At 40.1% G+C, this 17,211-nt stretch overlaps 1 protein-coding gene across 2 annotated transcripts in view; it reads left to right on the forward strand.

The window, feature by feature from the left end:
- Positions 1–17,211, forward strand: part of COL4A6 (collagen type IV alpha 6 chain) — a 141,106-nt gene that overhangs the window by 47,624 nt on the left and 76,271 nt on the right. For both annotated transcript variants that reach the window (XM_037407924.1, XM_037407925.1), the window contains exon 3: positions 3,320–3,403. In XM_037407924.1, the coding sequence (XP_037263821.1) occupies positions 3,320–3,403 (84 nt within the window). The remainder of the gene's footprint in view (positions 1–3,319; positions 3,404–17,211) is intronic.

Consider the following 17,211-nt stretch of genomic DNA (forward strand, 5'->3'; position numbering starts at 1 on the left):
TTGATTTTTGGAAAAGTAAGGAGTGGGGTCAGCAGAACCGCTGCCTTGGACTTCCAGAGGTCTGACTTTGGCCTGTTTAAGAGCTTAGTTGACAGAGTCCCTTGGGAGATAGTTCTGAAAGGCCAAGGGCTCCAGGAAGGCTGGACATTCCTCAAGAAGGTGGTCTTAATGGCACAGGAGTGGGCTGTCCCCATGTGCTAAAAGATGAACTGGCAGGAGAGAAGACTAGCCTGGCTGAACAGAGAGCTTTGGCGGGAGTTCAGGAAAAAAAAGGAGAGTTTGCCACCTTTGGAAGAAGGGGCAGGCAGCTCTGGAGGGTTATAAGGATGTCACAAGGTTATGCTGGGTGAAGATCAGAGAGGCAAAAGCCCAGCTAGAACTTGGGCTAGCCACTGCCGTGAACGATAACAAAAAATGTTTTTACAAATAAACCAGAAACAAAAGGAGGACAGAGGATGATCTGCATCCTCATTTGATGCGGCAGGGAACATTGCCACAAAGGATGAGGAAAAGGCTGAGGTGCTTAATGCTTTCTTTGCCTCAGCCTTCTATAGCCAGACCAGCTTCTCTCTGGGTACTCAGCCCCTGAGCTGGAAGCCAGGGACGAGGAGGAGCAGAATGAAGTCCCCACAGTCCAGGAGGAAATGGTCAGTTACCTGCTGCTCCACTGAGACATGCACAAGTCTATGAGGCCAGATGGGATCCACCCAAGGGTACTGAGGGAGCTGGCGGAGGAGCTCACCAAGCTGCTCTCCATCATTTGCCAACATCCCTGGCTAACTGGTGAGGTCCCAACAGACTGGAGGTTAGCCAGTGTGATGCCTGTCTACAAGAAGTGCAGAAAGGAGGATCCGGGGACTCCAGGCCTGTCAGCCTGACTTCAGCCCCTGTGGGGGCTGGCTGGGCCGGCTGGGCAGGAGCCAGCCCTGTGCCCAGGTGGCCACGGGGGCCAGCAGCAGCCTGGCTGGTGTCAGGAACAGTGTGGCCAGCAGGGCCAGGGCGGTGCCTGTCCCCCTGTGCTGGGCCCTGGTGCGGCCGCCCCTCGAGCGCTGGGGGCAGGTTTGGGCCCCTTGCTATAACAGGGGTGTGGAGGTGCTGGAGCCTGTCCGGAGATGGGCAGCGGAGCTGGGGAAGGGTCTAGAGAGCAAGTCCCGTGAGGATCAGCTGAGGGAACTGGGGTTGTTTAGTCAGGAGAAGAGGAGGCTTAGGGGGACCTTATTGCAGGTGGGGTTGGTCTCTTCTCCTAGATAACGAGCAAGAGGACCAGAGGAAACAGCCTCAAGTTATGTCAGGGGAGGTTTAGATTAGATGTTAGGAAAAATGTCTTCACTGAAAGGGTGGTCAAGTATTGGAACAGGCTGCCCAGGGAGGTGGTGGAATCACCATCCGTGGAAGTGTTCAGAAGACCCGTAGATGTGGTGCTTAGGGATGTGGTTTAGTAGTGGCCTTGGCAGTGCTGGGTTAATGGTTGGACTTGATGATCTCAAAGGTCTTTTCCAAACTAAATGATTCTATGATTGCAGACTCAAGTTTGTGCTGATCATTCCTGTTCTGAGCAGATAGTTTGGAGATACTCTTACAGTCTATTATATAACCTCTAGATACTGTTTTTCTGCTCATCTTTGGGGTTTTGGAGGTTTTGTGGTTTTTTTGGGTTTTTTTTGGTTTTACCTTCACTGCATTAAGCTTCCTTTTATTTCCTGCTGCCAAGAGTCAGCATTGCTTACATTGTGTTTCCTGTTACGATGCCTCTCTTGCAATGTATTGTGCTTTCTCTGTTCTGCTCAAGTATTGTGTTAGGTCCTACCTTAGGATGTTAATCAGTAGTCCAAAAGCCCCATATTTAATGGGATCTCATCTGAACAAAACTGTCAAAAACTCTGCAAAAATAGTTTTGGTTTGTTTTTTTTTAAATATGTGATGCCTCTTAGAATTGCTTGAAGTTTTTTATGACTATTTTGCTGCAAGAGATAATGCTCCCTTCAGGCTAGGGAAGTATGGGAGGCTGGATTTAAGGTTTTTTGTTAGTATCTGTTCATTTGATGCTGCCTTAAAACCAGAGGTGTTTAATTTTGCAAAATTGTGTGAATATCAGTGTGTATAGAGGGGTTGTGATTTATCTTTAGCAGAAAACTTACCAAGTGATGTCAAAGTAGTTACTTTCTTTGAGAAAGCTGATGTGAAGAAGTTCAAAAGTACATGAGAAACTTGCATGAATCGCCTTTCATTTTTCACGTTCCTTGCTGACAGATGTCAGGAAATTTTAAAGGCTTTAAAAATATTTTCTGTGAATGCTTTTACTAAGGAAATGTTCAGTGCTAGTCTGAACTTGTTTCAGCACTTAGTTTGGTCATCTTGATACGGAGACCTTAAATGTTTATTCCTTTCATAGTTCTAAAACATAAGGACTGTACCTGAGCACACTTGACTGTGAAAATTTCCTTAGAGAGGGGTGTTCTTAATCGGTGGCTAAATGTGCTAAATTGAATGGTGAAGTTTCTTAACTTTTTTCTATGACTGTTACGCTGTTGTCAGTAGTGTTGCAGGCTTTTGGCAGTCGAGTATTTCAAGCCTGTTGAGCATGGGAGGGAGTGGGTCAAACTCTGAACTAAACTCATGTAATTGACTTGCACGTACTGTCACAATCTGTATTAGCTGGGAAATCAGTTCCTCATATAGGGACTTCAGATTTACATAAATATTGTAATTATCCTTGAAATAACTAATGGTAGTGCAGCAAATTCAGAATATGTATTTTCAGATTAATTCCAAATCCATGGTGGTTTCCTACTGCCTTCCTTATATATTTATTCTTAGTTAAAAATACCACCTTCTTTTATCCAAGAGTTTCTCTGTTCTTGTGGCTCAGGGGGTGCAGCTACTTGGTCTTAGAAATGTGCAAGGATCACGAAGTTAAATTTCTCTTGGTAGTTCTCATTGGTGTAGAGATATTTGGGTATGCAGGATGGCTGAGGCACAAGTTGTAATTATTGATTGTGATCCTAGTCCAATAGTATACTGAGCATCTCAAAACATCGGCTAGTTTTGTGGGGTTTCGTAGCTCTAGAAAGCACTCTTCACCTTGCAGAATAGCACCAACTGTACTCAAAGGATCTCTAAGCCAACTTTTCCTGTCTATTTGGTGATTCTGAAGATGACCCGATTGTGGAGAAATTAAAATGTAACTATATTTTGTGACTTATTTCCCAGCAAACTCAGATGACAAATGCATTTTAGTTAAGCGTTTTAATTGAAGAAGTTCTTCAGCCGACAAATAGTTACAAAATTAAATTTTCTACTTTCTTTTTTTTCTTAATAGGGTGGAAAGAAGTCTTACAGTGGGCCATGTGGAGGTCGTGATTGCACCGCTGGATGCAAATGTTTTCCAGAGAAGGGTGCGCGGGTAAGTTTGTTTTCACTAAGACATCTTGTCCTTGTATCTCTTATCAGTCTTTTAATAAATAAATAAACAAACAAACCCCAGGTTAACATGTGTATTTCTCAATCTAATGACTTCATGAAACAAGAGAAATAATGAAGACCAGCTGCATTTCAAATGTCCATGGCCAAGATTTCAAAAGCTGTTCTAAAGGTTTACAAATTGCTAGCTTTGCAATGAGTCTTGAATGTAATCTCATTTCTTTATGTGATCTAAGCCTTAGTTTAAAAAGTCAGATGTTTTTTAAGTAGATTAGAACAGTTACAAAGGAAAATCAAAGTAGTGTGGGCTTCCAGTACAGATTTTGCCCAGTCCTTACTGTAATAGCTTCTGTTTGTTTGTGGCAATGGTTTTGACTTGGTGTTTGCTTATGAAGGAACAATAACTCTGAATGAATTTATGCATTTCCCTTGGAGAAAGTCTTCTGTTTAACTGAAGCCTCTCTCTTGGAAGTCTGCATCTGAAGCAACCAAACATTTAAGCAGGTTTTCTGTAAAAAAAATTTAATTTGTTTTTATTGTATGAAAAGGTTATAACTCTTACCTTAAGACAGGAAACAACCAGCTGCATCAAGATAATGCAGAGCTATCAACTTCACTGTGCTTTCAATCATAATGTTAATTTTTGTCCAGGCACAATCTACTTAATATTTTCTCTTAAGGTCTCTGAGGTATTTTAGCATATATCAAAACGAATCTTACAGATTTTGCTTACAGAGATGAAAGGAGGAAAGAGGTGCATTGTAGGTGCTTGAATTAACTTGGAAGGGCTTAAGGAGAATGGAGATAATACGAGTTTTCTTGTTTAATAAAGCAGTTATTCTTGCTGCAATCATATTGAAAAGTCATTCTCTAAGGCAAAACAAAAGAAATTAAGTTATATTTAAACACTGGCAATCCTAATTTTTTCCCCTGTGTGTTTCAGTGACACAGTATGGGTAAATTCAAGGCATCACTTTCTAGGACTGAACTTAGGAAAATGTTGCTATTTAGAAATCAGTGTCAGCATGGGCTTAAATGTTTCCCTAATTGCAGACAGACTTGAGCATGAATTCTTAATTGATAACTGATGATATGTTTGCTCTGAAAGTACAAAACTTCTTTCAAGTCATCGTGTGGCAGAGTGAAAACATGTCTAAACAGATAAGCGGAAGAACTTTGCAAGGAAGTTCTCATCATGACCTAGAATATGAGCTAAAGCTAATTGCTTAATACCTTTTGTGATTAGTTACAGTAAGGGACAGACCTAGTTTGGTTCTGGAACACAATATCCTGTAAATACTTTGACCTTTAGATGGCAATGAGCATCATTCTTCTGTCTCTTTACATTCCCGGGGTCCAACTTGATTGTTTGAACTGGCCACAACACTGTTGACCTTGCAGTTTGAGCTCTTGGCATCTCTTTTGTTAAGATGTCACAAAGATTTTAGGCTGTTTTCATTGCTGACCTGAGAACTCATTTGGCTTTTAGCTTCTTTCTTACATGACCTGTGTCGGTAGGCATTTTCAGTCCTTCAAACACGTGTTCCATCTTACCGAGACCTGTCCATGGAGTAAACTGTCTGCTAGAAGTGGTAATCTTCTCCTTTTACAACACTACTTCCATCAAGCCATGCTGAGCACTGCTGACACCTTCTTGGACATCTGCAGGCAGCTACTTGAGTCCTGCCAGAGGATAAGGAGGTGACTGGCTGAACTGGGAAAGGGAATGGTGTGATTATGTGTCCTACAGCACAGCTTGTTTCTTGGAGGAGACTGTACAGCCTGAGGCTAATTCCTTGGCTTCCTGCCTAGCTTCTCCTCCATTGCTGCAAAAACTTTTAAGTTCAGAACAGGCAAATAGGAGACAGGACTTTGCCAATGCCCTGTATCCATATTTATTTTTTTTAAAAAAAGTTGCAGCTGTCAATTTTGCACAATTAACCACATCAGAATAAAGCTAAGCTTTCTTTTTAAAAGAAATAGCTAAAAAACACAATAAAAGTGACAATAAACTGACAGCTCAATGAAAATAATATAGACAATGTCCTTAAATGTCCTCCTCCCTGGGTGCACTTCTGATCAGATCCAGCTATGATGCACTTGTTTCTGACCAGATACTTAATATATTTAGGCAATAAAAATGTCAGAAGTGCCAAAGACTCACTGTCTGATTAGTGAAAGATATTTCTAGAAATAGGAAGTAGGCATGTAGAACGCCTATGTCCCGTGTTCTTTTTTTGCACTTTTTAGTGCATATGCAAGGTATTAAAAAAACAAAACCCCAAAAAAACCAAACAAAAAAACTTCCCTAACCCCATCAAACCATCACAAAGTATAACCTCCTTATCTTTAAGATGGAGCTTGGTAGAAAACTTATCTCTATAAAATGAGTCAGTGTTTTGTGAGATAGATTTTTAGAAGGAAGGGTGGTGCAGTGTCTAGTGGCCACTTAGAGAGCTTTTCTAGGGTTGTGGTAAGGCATATCTCCTACAAGAGCAAAATTTCATTTCTGTTGGTTGTCCCAATGGCTTGCATTAACTTCTAAAAGCTGTAATGCTAGCTGATACCCATTTTAGGGTGTTCAGTGAAGTTTAACATGGTCCAGTTTACTGTGAAGTCTGCACAAAGAGAAATCTCTTATGGAAACATCCTTCATCTTAGCCAGTGATTCAGAATTGGTCCTTGTACCTAATGATAAATTAATGAAAAGCTTGGTTCTCTGTAATTCAATGGCAAAACTCCTGGGCCACATTTCAGCCATTCTCCCCGCTTTATCAGTTCTTACCTTATAAAAACTCATGGGTAACAACAGTCCAGGGATTTGTACAGAAGGCCAGTTCTTAGTGGAGTGTTACCATCACTGAAGATCCCAGCTGGGACCTTTTCTGGAGGTTTTCTTAGAGGTCAAATAGAAGATTAAACTGAGTTTATGGCTCTTACTAAAGTGCTTAGGAAGATATCTAGTTAAGTTTACATGTCATATGACAGTTTTAGAGTAAATGTAATGGCAAGATAAGCCCACCAAACTGATTTTGGCCAGTTCTAAATCTAGGAAATTTGGATATGGTTGTTCAGTTTCCCTAAACTGCATTGTTAAGAGCTTATACTGACTTTAATATGAAATCTAATATAATGCTGTGCAAAGAAAATGCCAGGTAGCATCACGGAGAATGTGAGAGCCCCTACCTACAGCTGACGTTTCTAGGTAAATGTTTTGGACTTCTAAATCTCTGTGTCCATGCTCCAGTTCTTCTGACCAGCTGAGATACCAACTATCAAACTAGTACAACAAGGCAATTTCAAAGGGAAGTCTGCTGTGTTGTAGCTGAGCTACCCAAATAGTACCCTGGTGCATGCAATCTTCTGGGGGAGACAGCACGAGCACAAACTTAAACTTATTGAACCCACTTCTGCATACAAGTCTTATACACAGTCCTCTTCCAGAACAAGAACTGATAGGTAGAAAAAGTGCTTTGTATTAAACTGAAGCACAAGAGGGAAGGTGGAAAAAGCAACCATATTAAATTATGATGTAAATGAGGAAGTGAATGCAAATTCTGATGCTAGTTTCTATCTAGTGAAAGATTGGATTTCTAAGGTGTATAGTTCCTGTGTAGGTGAGTGATCTGCAGCTAGAATATTTTTGGGACTGTCAGAAGAAGTTATTGTGTTTAAAAAAAAACAATAGTTTTTCACTCCCCTTTCTCCCGTTTGATCCACATTTTATAGGCAGGCATGATGCCCTTTGAAACTTTCATGCTGTGTTGCTGGCTGTCTTGCTAGGAAATGCACTGCAGATAAGTCAGCAGTGACCGGGCCAGCATTTTCTCTTATTTGCAGTGTTTCAAGAAGCACTATATAGTAGCCATACTGCACCATTTCATCTTTGCAGCTCATTTACATTTGTTTATGATAGTGTTAGCTTTTTTGTTTTTATATACTGTCATCTGCTTTCAAACACTTACAAAGATAAACTAGCAGACACAGTCCTTGTTGCATGTATATCTTCTCCTGATGCCTGTTCACTTATCTTGGAATTTATAACAACATTAGCGTTTGTTTTAAACTTTGCTCAACATGTGCTGGAGCTCTTCAGCTGATACTAATCTTTCATTTTTCCATTCTGTTTAAGTCTTGTCCTTACCTCCCCCACCAAAAGATTTTCAAGGGAAAAAATTCAGAAATTGTTTCAAAGGCTCCACAAAGTACTTGGCAGAGACAAGCTTGCCTTGTCCCAGGCAGCTTTTACAGCTTAGAATTGCTGTAAATTGGGAGAGCTAGATGTTACCAATTATATTTTATTTTTTCCTATGATATGTGATCATGTCAAATAATGTGTATATATCTTATGCATCATGTATTCTTTAAAGCTCATTAAAATATGATGGTATGATCAGTTAGAAAACTATTGATGGCATTATAGAACCTCTTTCCTGTCTCAGAAAAAATCCACACAGGCTATTTCGGCCAACTGTTGGTTTTGGACAGGAGTGTGTCTGTAGAATGAGTCAGGGTTCTGAGGACATGGTGGGACACTTTACACTAAACAGAGTCTGGTCCCATGAAGTGAAGGACCACTGGGGTGCATCAGGTATGCTGTGGACCCCATCTCCTGACCTAGCCTTACTCAAAAGAAATCCTATGTACTTCAAGGCTACACTGCATTGTGAAGGAGAGCACAGTAAGTAGGAGGGATTGAGTAAGATTGGGAGATTTTGCTCAAAAATGCAGTCACTATCTGAAATAAAGGCTAGTGTACCCAGTGATATATGATATTCAACAGGTTTTCTCTGAGCTTGAAATGATAACAGTAAATGTAGTGTGAATTATCTGTGGGCAATCAAAAGAGTTTTTGATAGAATTACTGCAAATCAAACAAGCTAGAAAAGATAGACGGATCCCCAATATCCATGCACTGAACAGTGTAACGTGAGGTCAGAATTTTGGATGATTTAATCTAATTGTTATCTAGCATAAACTGATGTCGCATTGGCAAGAGATCTTAGTTTAACTTTTGTCTGGAACTAATCCCCTCAACTTAATACTGGGTGTACAAAGTGCCTCTCTTGTGATAATTAGTTGAAGATTGGTTGACATTTCTTTGCTGTGAAATTGTAATAATTACAACGTGTATTTTTTAATGTTTGCTGAATTCTGCTTTGGCTGGTTAAACACTAATTGGAACAGTTTAGGGATTTCCTGATGAAACACAATTTCTTTGGAGGTCTTGACTCAACAAAATGAATTTTTTTTGCAGAAGTGTTTTACACAAACATATTTGCTGGAGACAAAATTCTGTTAAGCTGTTGGTTCAAACTTCTCTCTGTTTCTATGTGACTTCCTACCACCTGGCTTGACAAGCACTGCAGGACATAGTGATGCCATTTCAATGTCTGTGGCCTGCAGGCTGGCCTGCCATATCAATTAAAATCAAGCCAGACTATGAGATGTTGACATTTCCTTCAAACGGACAGTGCCAAGATATGACCAGTTCTAAATGTTGTCTTAGTTCACCTAACCACAAATAATCAGTCTGGTAGAGGTAATACTGAGAAAACTATGTAGGTATTTTTATAAAGATCTTTTCACATCCAAGAGAATGAAGGATTATTGCATTATCGCAGTTCTTGAGAAATGTTGGCCATTTAACAGTGGTCGTAATTGCTGGTTCCTGTAGTATCTTTCAGCTTGGTCAAGCAAGACAGCATGCGGTAGCAAATGCCACTGAATTTCATGTACAGGAACATGGAATCAAGTTCTCTAGTTAGTGTGAGCTTAGAAAAGGAGGTTAGATAATTCAGGTAGGGACAAAATTTTGCTTAATTCTGCAGTGAGTTCATCATCCAGTTTAAAACGATCTGTGAAGCCATGCTTTCTGGCTTTCTTTCCTTGTTACCTTCACCCAAAGATTTGTGTATAGGATCCTTCCTCTTAGAAATAGGTATAGCAGATTATTTTTTGCTGTTGCCAAAGAACCCAAAACTTTGGATGAGGCTACATGTATGTTTTGTCATAATTTCTGATTTATTGTAGGTTCTTCTTTCCCCTTGCTTTATAGGCAACCTCCAGTCCAATTGCTGTGCCGCAGTCCCTGAAAATACTTCGTTAAAATTTTGTATCCAAACCTCAAGGGCTTGGATCTGGTAGCTTTCACAATTCCTCTCTTCTGTTTTTCTATTTATTCATTCATTGTCTCAGTATAGTGAGCTGTTTTTCTTTTGTCTCCCTCTGCCATCAGCTATATGTCCCATCAGACCTGCACGAGTGTCCTTACAAATGTCTCACTGTGCTGGAAGCCAATGTCCTGTTTCTAATGAAGTCCTGCTTTTCCTCCTCTTCTCTTTGCTGTGTCAACACCAGCATCTTTTCAGTCAATGAGCTGTCTTAGATGCCATCCTTGACTTGTCTCTTCATGACATGTTATGATCAATTTCTGACAGTCTCTAAAATATGTCTAATTCAGTTTCTTTCCTGTCTACACATCAACAATTCACATTTCTTCTGTCTAGAGCAGAAGAAGCTACAGTCTCCTCTCTGACTGGTGTCTGGAAACACTGCTCATAAACTATTGTCCTGACCTGCTTTTCTGTGGTTTATCTCTCTGTATCTTTTAGTTGTTTTTAGTTGTATCTGAAGATGAAAGTCTTGGACTTTTGTGTGATGTCTACCTCATGTAAGAGACTTGATCAGCCTGTCGGATTTCTCTCCTTTCCTCATCATTCTTTCTATACCAGCTGATTGTCTGATATCTTGGGTTGAACTCTAAAGTGGACTGACTGCAGCGTAACTGAGCGTGCACAGCAGCTTAGGAAGGCAGGCAGGCTGCTGTGTACCGAGGCTTCTGCACACTAGCAATCAGCCAGCAACTAGACCCTTCCCCTCCAAATGTCAATGTAAGAGCTTGTTTTAAATTATTTTGATGTGTTGCAATTTTGACAATATTGCAGTACTTTCACCCTTAGTCAATAATGGTCATGGAACATATGTAAATTATGTCTAATTTGTGTTCAAATCCCCTTCTGGTTAAACAAATAAAATGCCATCATTTGATTTGGGAAGAGGATTATCTATAATGTTGAAAAATTTTGACAATCTGTTCACTGTCATTAAAAAGTTTTGGCAATATTTGGAGAGAAAATGAGGTAATAGTTAATTCAAACAACTTATGTGCCAGCTGCTTTTTTAACAACTGCCAAGATTATTACTAACTTTGCCAATGTGGCGTTAAGCAATTATTGTACGTGTCCTCCTGACCCAACCTAAATACATTTGAGTCTGGCCCTCTAATGAGAACCACATCATGTACTAACTAAAACAACATAAACAAAACCGATCTTGTTGCATTTGAAAGTGTCCCTTATGCAATGGGTATCAAGACTAAACCTGTTCATATGTACAGTCTTAAATCATCCTTCATAATCTTGAGTACATTTGTGAAGACTTCTCAAGGGGACAGGCACCCATCTTATCTTACAGACGTCGTAGCATTCAGTAATGGTGATCAACTGTGTTCAAGCAGGCTAACCAAGGAGTCTCTGGTAGCAGATCATGTTTCCATGATTTATTTTGCACTTTGGCCAAAAGGACGTGTGCACTAAATGAGGCTAAATATATTCTAGGAAACGTATCCCATTAAGAAGATTTCCACAGCTTTGAAAACGAACCAGAAACCGTAGCATTGCTGTATCCCCAGGGTGCCTGAGGTGACTCTGTGACCTGAAACTGTTTCTAAATCTGCCTGCAAGGGCAGCATATTTTGTAATTGCAGTGGGGACCTGTGTTTACTTTTGAAATCAACCAGAACGTGGGTCCTCAGACTGTGTTCCATAGAGCACTTCCAGATGGCTTGGAAAAGCCCAGCAAAGGAGTATCCTTCACTGTTCAAGTGATTGTGCTTCATGTGAGTTGTAAATCAGGATTTTAAAGTCTTTCCAGTGTTTTGGGAGCAAATGGAGCATTTAAAAAGCTCCTTGCTGCATCCTGCAATGCTGTGAATTGTCTTAGCTTGAGAAGAAGTTCTGTAGTCTTGCTATACAGTGAATGTCTTTTCCGTTTCTCCTTTCTAGCCTGAAAAAAAAAGTCTCTGATTTTCTCAAATTGTGCTTCTCAAATGTGAGGTGTTTATTGGTATGGACTTAAGCTGAGATGGCTACTGAAAGCCACGTGGTCAGCTGGTGGTAGAGTCAGATTGCCCTGCCCGTGTACTGTGATATGCCCTCCTCATCTGAAGACGCAGTAAACCAGGCTTCTCTCTGTTCTGATGGTGGCATTGTGAGCTGAGTGTGCAGGCATGTTGCCCTGGAATAGAGACTTTCTAATTTCCTGCTTATACAAGCTGCCACAGCTACCATTAGTAATACGGGTGAGTAAAGTACTGTTCCCTTTGAAGCCAATGCCATCACTCCCACTGATTTCATTTTATGTGTGTAGACAGATGGGAGGACAAAACCAGACCAGCCTTCTCCCTCCTTCTTTGCAGCACTGCCATGACTGGCCTTCTGTTCCAGCTTTGTATCTGTGGCACTTTCTCAAAGACCCAAAACGACGAGTTGTGTTGCAGATTTGATCCATATGGACAAACCAAAGAGTTCAACAGCAGTTTCGTAGTAACCCCCCTGCTTCCTAAATACTGGAGAGTAAAAACATCCCCATATCCATTTTTTTTTTTTTAAATCTTTTCTTAAGTTGTTAAGCCTTTCTTGGCTTTAGAATGGAGTGCTTGACAAATCTGTGATGTTTACTTGCCATGTGACTCCTTAGACCAGGACTAACATCTGCCCTTAAGTTTCTCATGTTCATTCGTTTATTCAGAATAGGTGAAGAGTTGTAAATGTCCTTAAAGTTGTTTTCTGTCAGCCACTTCACCGTGCAGTCAGAAAGACAACTAAGAATTCCTGTGGAAAGAAAACTCTCTGTGGTGTCCTGCCCAGGACAGGAAAAGCAAATGTTAACATGAGTCTTTGAAACACATGAAACACAGCTGTAGGATTTTTTCTGATGAGTCCTGCAATGATGTCTCGGTTAAAAGGAAGTGGTTAAAGCCCTCTTACATGTGAAAAGTGGCACAGGACTTTGCCCTTTCCTCCCCAAGCAGTTAACAGACAAGAAGAGGTAACTTATATCATGCCTTGAAATTACCCGATCGGCATTTTCTTCCATCACGTTCTACATAATTCGTGTATGGGATTTGCCACCTAGACCGTGTCTTAGTAGCCTTTTTCTCCAGGTTAAGTTCTCTTTAATACTTCATTTTCTTCATACCTGTCTCCTCTCACCCCATCCCAAAACCTGGCCATCTTCTAATTCAGTGTGATTGTTTCAGAGTGTTCCTGGTAATATTTTTTTTTTTTTAAAGCTTCTTAAAATGAGTAGAGATACCTTTTGTGGAAACGAGTTTTTTTTAAAGAGTTTCCATTGGCAGTGGCTGAAAGGTGTGACAGATTTTCAGTGTGATCTCTTGAGTAGGTCAGCCTCTTGGAAGCAGAAGGATCAGAGAACCGATCTATGAGTAAGGCCCAGTTCTAAGAGATTTGGCCGACAGGTTAGGAGCCATGAAAACAGCCGACAGCAGGGATTACTACAAAGCAAACTTAATTAGGCAACAGATAGGCAGGAAGTACGCCAGTCATGGAGCCTGCAGCCAGATAGAGCACACAATGAAGATGGTTAACCAGGCAAAAGTGTGTTTGTAGTGGTAAAAGAGGCTGTAGTGCCAATTAGTTGGAAGCAAAGCCAAGTGCATGGGTCCCCCAGGCTAGCTGTCAATCCCTGTTTTCTGGGAAAAATGTGCAGTATTTTCAGTGCGAATCACAGCTTTTCTTGATAGAAGATCATACATTTCAGAAGACAGGAGAACATCCTGAAATTTCTCAGCTTTCCATGGTAAGTGAGGTTGAAAAGCTGTTTGGAGACAGTTTCTCTGCTTCAGAAGAGAAAAGGACCTGTATACCTACAGCAAAAGAGTAAGACCTATGAAGTAACTGTAGGTTAATGCTTCTTTTTGACTCTGGTATATAACACCTCTTGTACCTGTAATGGAAATAACTAGTCATTATTTGAATTTGGCAAAGGTAATACAAGAAGAAAAATAAGAAAGGGAGTCTGAATTACAATGCCATGTATGCATTATTGGTGCGATACAGTTTATTTCAAAATTAGTTTTTATTCCTTAGAATCATCTGGAGGATTCTGGAGTGTGTTACCTGATCCCTCTGTATGGCAGTGTCTGGCAAGTTTAAAACAAAAGATGACTTGTCAATGGGCTATTTTGTGAGTAGGTGGGAATTACTCTAGGGGCATGAAATAATGAGAGGGAACAGTTTGATCATCCAAGAAGTAAAAAAAAGTCAGTGATTTTAGGAAATGAAAAAGAACTGAAAAGCTTAGTCTATGACCAAGCTTCATCAGCATTACAAAGGTTATCAGAATAAACGCAAGATTGGTACAAATAGGCTATAGCTTGTTCGTGAATGATAGGCTAGGAAAACGGGAAGAAGCCATCTCCTTGTGAATGCGGAACGTGTGTGCTTGCTGGTGTCCAGGAGAACATCAGGACTGACTTTCTGAACATCTGATGATGAAGAAAATTAAAGGAACGAAACCCAGGGATTGTTATTGCAATAGGCGTCTCATGTAAGAGATCTGACTAGGAAGAAAAAGGAATGATAGCTTTAATTTGGACAAATAAAGGAACATCCAAATAACAGAACATAGTAGGAATAAGGGATGAACAAATAGCATTCATGATACAGAACAGTCTGGCTGAGAATCTGGTGTAAGTATAAATCGTACTAAAAATAGCTTTAACATGATGGGGCACATAGCCCTTAAGAAAGATGAGGGAACAGTGGGCAGGAATGGTACATTCTGACCTTGTGTGTAGGAATGAGAGTGCAGCATGGCTGAGGGGAAAATAGCAGTTTCTAAAAGATCCTGTATGAAGGACTCCCAGGTTTCTTAAGCGTGGAAAAAGAGAGGTGCTGGTAAAACAAGATAAAGAAGAGTATTAACCTTTCCCTCGACCTAACTCTGCAAAAATAGGAGGAAAACTCAGGTGTTTGCCAGTCTCCTTTTAAGCTGTTGACTGGGGGTGTTTTCGCTGCTGCTCTCCAATAAGTCATAAATCCATTAGACAGAACAAGCATATTTTCACAGCTATCTGATGTTAAGCTGATTTTATGGGTGACATATTTCATTGAACTTCTGGATTACCAACATAGAAAACTTGGAGGAAAGGTGTGAACTGCAACAAGAAAGAGAAACCTGAGTTGTATCTCGTATCTTGTCTAGTTACTTGATTTGGAAAAAGGAATGTTTTAGTAGTCTGAAAAGTAGCTTAGAACAAATGTCCTTAATAATGGATAATTTTTGAAAGGTTTTTTTTGTTCTTTTTCTCAAAACAGCGGCATTGCCGAAACTAATAAACAGAAAGTCACGCTAATTTAAAGGTGTATGGTTTTAATCCATAATAAATACAGTACAAACAATGCACAACTTTTGAAGGACTATAAAAAAAGAAATCTCTGGTTGTCTCTTAAAGCTTCTTGTACTTTTTAAAAAAAGATCAAAGAAAGCTCTGTAATAAAATGACTCGGCATGTGCTAAATTCTCAGTGTACAGTAACTGAAGAATTTTTTAGTACCTAGTGTTAGCCCTAAGGGTGATGCAATGCTGCGCTTAATTTTGTCTTTCAAAGTTGTATAAAGCTGTTACCTTTGAAGATAGACCTGTTAGATTTGTGTTCACATCCACAATATTCTGCGGGAACAGTATAGCAGAACTTGTTCTGCTGTTTAGTTGAGCTGTGTTCTGTCCACCTGCTCTGAAGCTGGCCTGTGTATTAGCCCAGCAGCAAATCCACTTCAGCACGGGATTTGTTCTGCTCACATCTCTATTGCCAGACCAGCAACATCTGCCTGCTTCTGTGTCTGGGTATTTCCATTTCCTGTCAGGTTCCGAAAATACAATCAACATTTCTAAACGTGGAAAAAAATAAGAAAAGCATCAGCCAGGATATTCTTGGATAGCAACATTTTCTGGGAACTGCTAGACTTAGGGAATAGATTCTGGTGTAAAAGACCTGTAAGCTCTTGCAGGATACATGCAGAGCCCATGCTGTGCAAGGCAAAGTCACTGTATGTAGCCTATTTTCAGAGTGTACCTGTGTGTTAGACATAATGAACGTAGGTCATAGAACCAAAGCGGTGTCTTGGATCTGGGCATCCTGTCCTTCTGCAGTTGCAAGATTCATAAATAATCCTTTTCAGTAAAAGTTGGGGGTTTATGTTTATAATGGATTTATTATTTGTAACTTGAACCCTTAACTGTAGTGATGACTGGTTTGGATTGATGAGCAGTGATGTCACTCTAGAGTGGAGAAGTTATAGCTTGTATACTTTGGCAGATACTTCCCGGGAGACGTACAGCATACTAGCTCCCGATTTTTTGGAGTGGTGCAGTAATGCTTACCCTCAGCCCTTCCTGTGAATCAGTGCACACTTATCAGTAATCTTTTCACTGGGAACACTGTTTAATGTACTTCTACAAATAAATTGAGGACTGCTTACCCTGTCGTTGTGAATCACTCTTTGTGAACAGCTGGAATGTAAATCGGGATATTCTTATGTGAGAAATATAGGTAATGGGTACTTTTCAGCAATTTTTTTAAACAGGTTTTGTTTCTTCTTTGTGAAGCTTGATTTCCCTTGATACTGACTGTGTTGGCCGTTCTGAATACCTACATGACGTTGTTGTGGCATTTCTTTTATTATGATGACTAATGACTGAGGATCCCAGCTGAGACGGGGGAAGTCCTGCAGCGCAGGGCAGTTACAGGCATACAGTAGGCGACAGCTGGTGCTGCAAAGGGCTTTCACTCCACGAGAATTACTTTAGTTATACGTTTTCTCAAGTTCTAGTTAAGAAATCTGTTACTTACTCAACTGTATTTTCAGGAAAGTAGGTGGCTTAATAGAAAATCTTTTGAAATAAACACTGAAAACTTAGCACTCTGTACTCCTTAATAAGAGACTTCTGAAAATAGTTAATTAGTTCTTCTGGAGTATATTTTCTCTCCAAACTTGGACATGTCAAAGAAAAGATAGCAGAAGAACTTATTCTTGTCTCATTTTAATTAGGGCATGTCTTCCTAAGAGTACAAAATGTTTTTGGAGGATATCAACATTTGGAATATCCTTAGCAGTGGAAATATAGCCCAGCCTGTCTCACAGTAATTCAAAATAAATAAATAAAGTCTGCATGCAAAATCAAAGCAGCAGGTGGTCATTCCCTGTATCACTCCAGCTGCACTTGAGCTGTAAATCCAAAAGCATTACAAAACTAGCAGTGGGATACCCAGTGGTTCCTTGTAGGCTTGGATGTGTATTGCTGGGACATTAAATGAAATTTTCCTAAGATTTAGTGTTTTCTCTTGAAACAATAAATGACATAAGTGTTATCTCCAGACTTTTTCCAGAGCAGTGAAGTAATTAAACTTCGCTTGTTTTTCTAACATCAGGACTAAAACCTGAACTAATCTATTCTAACCATTCCCTTCTTTTTTATCAGCCGGAATGTGCGTTAACTCCTGAGAACGTTTGGGTGAATAACAGTTCTGCTTACGGCAGCTTTATTTTGTGCACTGGGTGACAGAAAGCAGTCAGGATTTCCTTCACAGTGTTAATGGAGCTGCATATTGTGCGTTATTTTTTCTTGCACGAGCACATCAGGTGTACCACATTTAGATGTCTTTAGATTTATTTATTTTGATAAGACAGTGTCTGCTGTAAGCAG

Source organism: Falco rusticolus, chromosome 14 (genome assembly GCF_015220075.1).
Source record: "Falco rusticolus isolate bFalRus1 chromosome 14, bFalRus1.pri, whole genome shotgun sequence".
Lineage (NCBI taxonomy): Eukaryota > Metazoa > Chordata > Aves > Falconiformes > Falconidae > Falco > Falco rusticolus.